The following is a 7,903-nucleotide window of genomic DNA, read 5'->3' as shown; positions in this document are numbered from 1 at the left end:
CAAAAGTGAAGAAATAGACAGAATGCCATCCACATGTTATGTTTAGCTGCACAAAACCCCTTCCTATAGAATAAAGGCAAAAAAGAACATTGGATTAAAAGATGGACATTAGGATGTAGTGTACATTGAGACTGATAACACCATCCTAATTAGGTATTTAAATGGCAGCTTGTGGCAGAAGTTTCTTTATCTGCTTCTGGTGTACAGAATTTCCATGTGGTATATTTATTTAACACTTACAGCATACAAGGCATACAAAACATAAGAAAGAAATTAAGTTCATACAGAAACACATTATTTTAATTTCCTTCAGAACTCAACAAGTACATTCTCTCAGATCTAAAGCAAATCAATATCATAAGACATAATAAGATTATGGTTAGAAATACAGAGCACAGTGAGAAATACATTTGATACAAATCCCAACTACAGATTGTTTGCATGATATATGACAGAATTTGTATTATAAAAATATTTATATATACTTCATGACATGTTCTGTTTGGACGAGTGCAAATTGGTTTTCATCATAATAACTTGCTCTTGTTAAATTCATACAGAGAACATAATTTAATTCTATCAATATACTTTAAAGTTCAGTAAGGCATTGTAGTGTTTACAATGAGGATTAGTTACCTATTTGTTTTGGTTGACTGATTGCTTTTGTCACACATGCACAAATGTTTATGATGCTAATGATAAGACTTCCAGTTCAAGGCCTCAGCATGCAGACTAAAGTTAAACAGAGGTTGAGATAGACATGGCCCAAAAAAATGACCTCATCATCCAACCATCATTTCTTAGAATGTGGTAAAAAAAAAAAATCATGACTGAACCCAGAACCTTTACCCACATGGGGCCATGAAGAAAGAGGCCTTCGTCTTCACTCAGAAGCGGACACAGCCACTTGTTTCTTCGGGGCTGTCGAAGTCGCTTCCTTCGAACAGGGCATCCTTCAAGAAAAACAAGATCATGTCACTTACAACAAGTTAACGAATTACAGCAGCAAATCCTATTCAAGCTAACAGCTTCCCAGGGGGACCAGTAGTCTTACAAATCAATACAATATGTATGTTTCCTCTTACCTGTAGTGCTATTCATCAATCTAGATTGTTTTGGTTTGAGTTGCCCAGTGTTGGCGATATCGAGATATTGAGATGTCTGCCTTCTCTCCAATATAACGGAGATGCACTCGGCACTCGGCTTGTGCTGTTAAAAGGACCAAAAAAACTTAACAAGCAATGTCTTTTTCCACAAATCCTGACCCAGTTACTCAAGATAATCCACACACCTGGTGAACAGTTTCATGTAGGAACTATTCTTTCTTTTAACCAAACTGCACCCTAGAAGGCAAACATCTCTGAGGACGATATCTTCAACCCTGGGCAACTCACACCAAAACAATATAGGTATAACTAATAAAGAGCACTACAGGAACTATCATTGACTACTATCTCCAAAGAGTTTTACTGTGGTTGATTAAATAGTTGCAGCCATTTATCAAACTACCAAAGAATTTGTGTCTGATAGAGCACTCTTCATAAGGCTGTTTAGATGTACCAAAGCCGACGGCAGCTTTTATTCTAATTAATGTGCAAAGGTGATGGGAGGTTAGAAAAACCCAAAGACTGACAACCATGGGAACACACCACTGTGACAACAAACTGACATGGGTTACAATGACATGAGTTGAATTATGGGAAAGAAAAATGAAGGGCTAAATCTCCAAAATACTCACAGAAAACCGCTTCCTATCCAAGGCTGTAAGACAGGTTTAGAAGAAAGAGAGAGATAGATAGAAATGTAGAGAAGGGCTGAAGCACTGTACCCACAGGGCAAGGCCAACAATACACAATACAAGTATGCATTTTTAAAAATGACTTGTTTTGAAAGTTTGAAATGTGCCATTTGTGTGTTATCTCTAATTATTCTCAAATGGGATTCTATTTTTATAAAAAGTGCAATCGTCACTGTAGATTTATGAAGGTTATGTTCAGCTAATAATGTAACCTTGTAACAAAATACAGTACAAGAAGTCTTGTGCAATGTTTGTATGTCTTTTGTATCCCATATAGGCTAAATAAAAAACAAAGACATGCTGTGCTGCGTATGCAAGCCAGAGAGAGCCCAGTGGTGAAGCAGAGGTCATGCAAACTTTTGGAAACAGACAAGTGATACATAAAAAGAAGAGAGCAACCCATTTCAGACCAAAAACATGCCCTGAGAGAGAAAGATAGATATAGAGATGGATTCCATGAACGTCACTATCAACACAGACACTAAATCATCAAGAGGATCCAACACTGAGGAAAGGGAATGCCAGACACAGGGTTACAACAGTGGTGGGACATGACTGATTACAGTGGACGGTGACTGATTTAGAGGTGGGGGCCTGTAACTCTGGCACTAACTTGGCTTTGCCGTCCCTCTGGCATCAGAGCTGATGGGGTGGGGGCGAGCGGTAGCCAGGGCTGGTTGCCTGCACTGTAGAGCCTGGGACGCTTGAACTGGTCGTGACTGGACAAGGGAGTGTAACTATTCCGCCGATGTATGAGAGCAGAGTTCCTCTGGATTTTATCCTGGCAGGAGATGACATACCGCAAGTGTTAACGGAAAAAGATAAGGGAACATACAAAAACTGGGGACGGACATTTGACAAGCGACAGCAAAGCAAACTAGCCTTCCTCTCCACATGGATCCACAGAAGCCTTTTTAATTGACAGACGCTGTTTCAATCCTGTTTTCCACCATACAACACAAAACATTGTTGAACTGCAATAGTAAAGGGACTAAAAGTTCAAATGCAGCAGTCTTTCATAAAGTATACATGCTCTTAATATCAGGATGCACACCAGAGCAATAGTATTGATAAGAGCAGCCAAGCAAGGAAGCACGATCAGCCATTGCCTCTATCACAGTAAAATAAAACCAAATTAACAAATGACTTCATATTCATTATTTGCCAAAATAACAATACAGGCATAAAGAGAAGGGAGTCAAGGTAGCAAAGCCTCACACATGGGAGGAAGCGCACTGAACTGGCAGGCACAACAAACAGCAATCCTATTAGATGTTGAGATCTGCTGATTATTTGCATTTATGATAACATTTGAAGCTTTAATTCAGCAATGCTGAATGCAGACTTATGCAACAATGAGTTTCAGCTCAATTCAGAACGACTTACAAGGGGCCTGTCTCGATGTGTGTTAACTGACTCCACATTGAGATTAAACATTTCCACTTTACAGCCTAGAAGATAAAGGACAGAATACATTTAAAGAATGCATGCATATTATGAGAGAAATGCTATGGTGCAACACGGAGCTAAAATAAAGACTTACCATATGCAACAGGGGTTAGCTTGAGTATTGTGTGCAGCGGACATTTCATGTACGGTAGATCTTCTATGGGAAGGAGAGAGTCTATGAAATCTGCTGGTGTGATGTAGCATGTGTATATTGTGTATGTGTGTGTGTGTGTGTGTGTGTGCGTGCGCACGCACGCACGCACGCACGCACTTGTGTTTTTCTGACCTGCACTCTTGTCCAAGAAGTAAGCTAGCAGACAACGCATCACAGCCTGGTGGCAGATGACCAACACGTTGCCCTGTCTCTCCAACTCCATGATAACCGGCTCCAAACGTTGAACTAAATCTTGGTAGGACTGGAAAAAGAGAAGAGAATATTTAAATGTGACTGCAGAAGGCCAAGCTTAAACAAGATTAATTCAGCCTTTTGAAACTAAAGTATGGAAGGAGCATGTCAGGTGACCTCTCCTCCTGGGTAGCGGTAATGGTACTTGTCCTGGTCTCTCAAAGCAAACTCCTCTGGGAATGTGTTCCCGATCATCTCATAAGTCATCTCCTCACACACACCCTGGACAAGGAGAAAAGAGCATTTATCTAAATGTTTAATTTTGATGCCAAGAAAACATGACTGCAAGATTTAAGTAGTATTCCACATATAGATTATGTAAATAAAAATAGCAGCGGTATCTTTTGAAAGAGGAATGTCAGTTTCACATGTAAGAGTTCAGTAATTCTGAATTCAGGAGGCCTGACTACGGTAAGCGTACCTGACTCATTTCTGTTTCCGGTGCTTATGTGTTGGTAGCGAGTTGGTAGCGTGTTGCTACTCACTAAATACCAGTTCAGTTTGTTAGATTTGCTATTACAGCGGCTAACTGTCCACCAAATAGTTATTCTTATAGTAGTTCTGCCTAAGCACTCACACATAGTTTCATTTTTCAGCGACGTTCGTTAAATAACAGTTGTTTTTAACGCTTGGTAGCTAACGCTATCGTACTTTAGCTTAGCTGCTAACAACTTAAGCTTAGCAGTTAGCTAGCCATGTCGTCTTCCTCTCCTACTTTCTCTTGCTCGATGTGTGAGATGTTTAGTTACTCCTCTGCATCCTTTAGCTACAGTGGTATGTGTAACAAGTGTAATTTATTTATAGACATGGAGGCCAGGCTTAGTGAGTTAGAAGTCCGGATCTGCACCATGATAGATCCGTCGTTAGTTACTGTAGCTTCAAATCTGAAAATTGTAAAGAGCAGCAAAGGTATTGTGGTGCAATGATATAAAGACTTCTCTACTTGCATGCCTAAGATTGCCTGAATGACATTTCTGCAACACAATTTTTGAAATTTTTGTTTTGTTTAGGCCTTCTGTTTCTTCTCTGGATGCTTGAAATGAGTAACTGAATTGCTTTGTGGCTGTTTAGCTTATACTTCTACACTGTCAAGTCTTTTTTCCTTTTTCATTGTGCAGTGATGGAATGTAATTGAGTAACTTCACTCAAGAACTATAGTAAAAAAAAAAAAATTAAACTATCCAACGAGTACAGTTGAAAAGTTTTGTTGTTTAATTGTTTAGTTGACTGAAAATGAATTGGCAAGAAGCCATTTAACTGCACTACTTTAATAAATACAGTTTTCCATTAATACTTTTACTTACAATTAGTAAGATTTTCAGCACAGGATTTTTACTTGTAACAGATTTTACAGGGTTATTAGAACTTTTACCTACAGCTGCAGTGGGAAGAATACAAAAAATCTCCAGAATTTAAAGCAGAGTGAGACCTCTTCATGCAGCTCTTTCCTCTCTGTTGAATGGGCATACACAAATTCAGAACAGCCGATAGGAACCGTTTTTGTTCTGTGAAATGACCTGTGATTGGCCAAAGTTTCCATCACAGGCTGGATTTTATAAAAACTAAAAATTGAGCCATGAGGAAGTGCAGAAGGCTAGTTTTCTCAGAGACAACTTGAATTACAGTATGCTGAAAGATTATTTTGGATTTGTTTCAAGAATAAACTGCCTACCACCAGGAAACACTTTACCCCAAAATACAGTTTCTATCTGAATCTTTAATGATTCATAGAATTGTAAAATGTGAGAAGTTAGATGATGAGGATACCGACCGCATCGATCTCATTGAGTATCTTCCACTGTTCATAAGGGACACCCAGCTCCTCCGCTGTCTGGATGGTTCTTCTCAGTTGGCTCGTCCACACTTTCAAATCTGACAGTTGGTGCTCCTCAATGAAATCTCGTAGGGCATGGGCGAACTGGGATGTGAGAGAGACAGAGAGAGGTTTCCAAGCATCCGTCTTTCATCATCTATCCATTATTCACTCCTTAATATTATTTATTCAAAAGGTATTTCTAATTCACTAGATTTGTTTTCAGTTGACAGAGACAAGAAAATGGGAAATGGGAGAGGATTCAATGTGATAAAGGTGTTAAATACACCTTATCCCACTGAGAGACATGTGATTGTTTTGTTTTTTAGGAGACGCTGGCTTTGCAGATCATAAAATGAGGATAGTGAGAGAACCTTTTTCCCTCGAGGAGAAAGTTCTGAGTCTCCTCCGATACGGCCTTCAACGTTGTGGTTGCTCTCTCCATGCCGACACAGGTAGATGGAGTGAGAGTGCACATGGATGTTCATGAGGTAGTAGACAATCTTGCTCTGGATGTAGTCCTGCACCCGGTTCACCAGGAAACGCCGACCCACGTTCATCACCTTGATGAAAGATAGGTCCCTGCAAATGCCAACGAATCAAGGACTGGTGGTTGAAAGACTCAAATGGTGGTTTACTGACACCATCTAGTGTTTTCTTTCTGAACTGCAACTGTAATTCCACAAAATTAGGTCTGTCTGTCTGTCTGTCTGTCTGTCTGTCTGTATTCATGTATGTCTGCATGTATGTCTGTCTGTCTGTCTGTATTCATGTATGTCTGCATGTATGTCTGTATGTCTGTATGTATTTCTGTGTGTATGTCTGTATGTCATTCTGTCTGTATGTATGTCTGTATGTCTGTATGTATGTCTGTATGTATGTATGTCTGTATGTCTGTATGTCTGTATGTATGTCTGTATGTATGTCTGTATGTATGTCTGTATGTCTGTATAAGAAGCAAATACTAGTATTGCTTGGTTAAAAAAACATTCCAGAGTAAGCTTAATATAAATCATCTGATGTTTTTTAATGTAAACAGTATTAAAATGATGTTTAAAATAACATAATTAAAGCAGAAGGATGTCATCAGATCTTACTTGTCGTAATCATCAGGATCTAGTGGTTGGTAAGTAACCTTGTAGCACTCGATTCGTTTGAGGAAGTCATCCATTACTCTCTCTCGGTGTCTCTCAGGGTAGTCTGGACTGGACACTTTCACTTCCTGTTACAGGTATTCAGCATATTCAAACAATGTGAGCAAGCACGGCTGTCCTCACAGAACACCGTAGATAGTGTGAATAATAATAGATTACAGGTTTGAACAAGACAGTAAGTCACAGTCAAACCTCTGAGGCTCGTTGGTGACATGAGATCATACCAGAATATTAGCAGCAATAACCTCTGGGTCGTCACACACCGACTCCACAAAGAACACCTGTTGGAAAGAGGGCAGCCCACAGGGTCAACATGTGCTTTAGCTTCCTGTAACTGTCCGTAGACCAAACGCCATGTCATACGATCAGCCGCTTTATCGCCAGAGATACAAGGAACCCTGGGAATGATGGATCGTTTTTTTTATCATTAAAATAAAAGGTTTAGACAAAAATAAAAAGATATGAAATTACATAGATTATTATTTTTGTAATTTTGTTATTTTATAACTAGGAATAATCAGGCCAAAATTAAACTTAAGAAGAAAAAGCACATTTTAAAAATAAAATGATTTGAAAATGACAAAAAAGAAATTTAAATGCAAAAGCTTAAACTGAAAGCTTAAATTAAAAGGAGCAAAACAGAAAATATTTTTATATTTGACACTTTACATTTTCAAATGATCATGTGCTTGTAAAGATGAAGTAATTACAAATTATAGAATATGATCCATTTGGACAATTTTACCTTGAATGCATCCTTCACAAAAGCTAGAATGAGGTCTCGCCGTTCTCTTGTTGTGTTTGTTGCGTCAAAAACCTAATAAAAGTAAAAAAATGTTAAATATTAATAATATACACAGCAACGACTTATATATTATTCCATACTAGCAGCTTAAAATCTCAAATTGTATCTTCTTTTATATTTTAATTGCTTTTAACTTCTCTTTAATGTTTAATTTCTTTTACTACACTGCAACTTAATTATGTTTTTAATATTTTAAATTTTGAACTGCTCTTTAATGTTTTATGTAAAGCACTTTGAATTGCCCTGTTACTGAAATGTGCTATCCAAACAAAACTGCCTTGCCTAAGGCTGTCTTAATGCCATATGGGTTTGTTTTTTAAAAATTATTTTTGGAAAGGAAACAATATTAAACCACAGAGAGAGATAGAGAGACAGGTGAACAGAACGGCAGAGAGAGAGGACTCACCGCGATCTGCCCTCCCTCCACCGACAGATACGTCTTCACATCCTTCAGAGCTACCAGAGCACACTGCCTGTG

At 38.5% G+C, this 7,903-nt stretch overlaps 1 protein-coding gene across 4 annotated transcripts in view; it reads right to left on the bottom strand.

Moving 5' to 3' along the window:
- The window catches only part of pfkfb2b (6-phosphofructo-2-kinase/fructose-2,6-biphosphatase 2b), an 11,339-nt gene continuing 3,436 nt past the window's right edge, over positions 1-7,903 (bottom strand). The window contains exons 5-17 of one of the 4 annotated variants that reach the window (XM_034870186.1): positions 7,832-7,898; positions 7,366-7,437; positions 6,845-6,901; positions 6,564-6,688; positions 5,841-6,048; positions 5,425-5,571; positions 3,771-3,875; positions 3,534-3,663; positions 3,342-3,404; positions 3,185-3,249; positions 2,412-2,579; positions 1,739-1,761; positions 1-953 (exon numbers count right to left, since the gene is read on the bottom strand). In XM_034870186.1, the coding sequence (XP_034726077.1) occupies positions 884-953; positions 1,739-1,761; positions 2,412-2,579; positions 3,185-3,249; positions 3,342-3,404; positions 3,534-3,663; positions 3,771-3,875; positions 5,425-5,571; positions 5,841-6,048; positions 6,564-6,688; positions 6,845-6,901; positions 7,366-7,437; positions 7,832-7,898 (1,300 nt within the window). In that variant the 3' untranslated portion in view covers positions 1-883. Of the gene's footprint in view, positions 954-1,738; positions 1,762-2,410; positions 2,580-3,184; positions 3,250-3,341; positions 3,405-3,533; positions 3,664-3,770; positions 3,876-5,424; positions 5,572-5,840; positions 6,049-6,563; positions 6,689-6,844; positions 6,902-7,365; positions 7,438-7,831; positions 7,899-7,903 lie in introns of those variants that run through there. The other 3 variants (XM_034870187.1, XM_034870188.1, XM_034870190.1) reach the window with 3 other exon arrangements.

Source organism: Etheostoma cragini, chromosome 4, assembly GCF_013103735.1.
Source record: "Etheostoma cragini isolate CJK2018 chromosome 4, CSU_Ecrag_1.0, whole genome shotgun sequence".
In the NCBI taxonomy this organism is placed as follows: domain Eukaryota; kingdom Metazoa; phylum Chordata; class Actinopteri; order Perciformes; family Percidae; genus Etheostoma; species Etheostoma cragini.
This window is presented reverse-complemented; position numbering and strand designations above follow the sequence as displayed.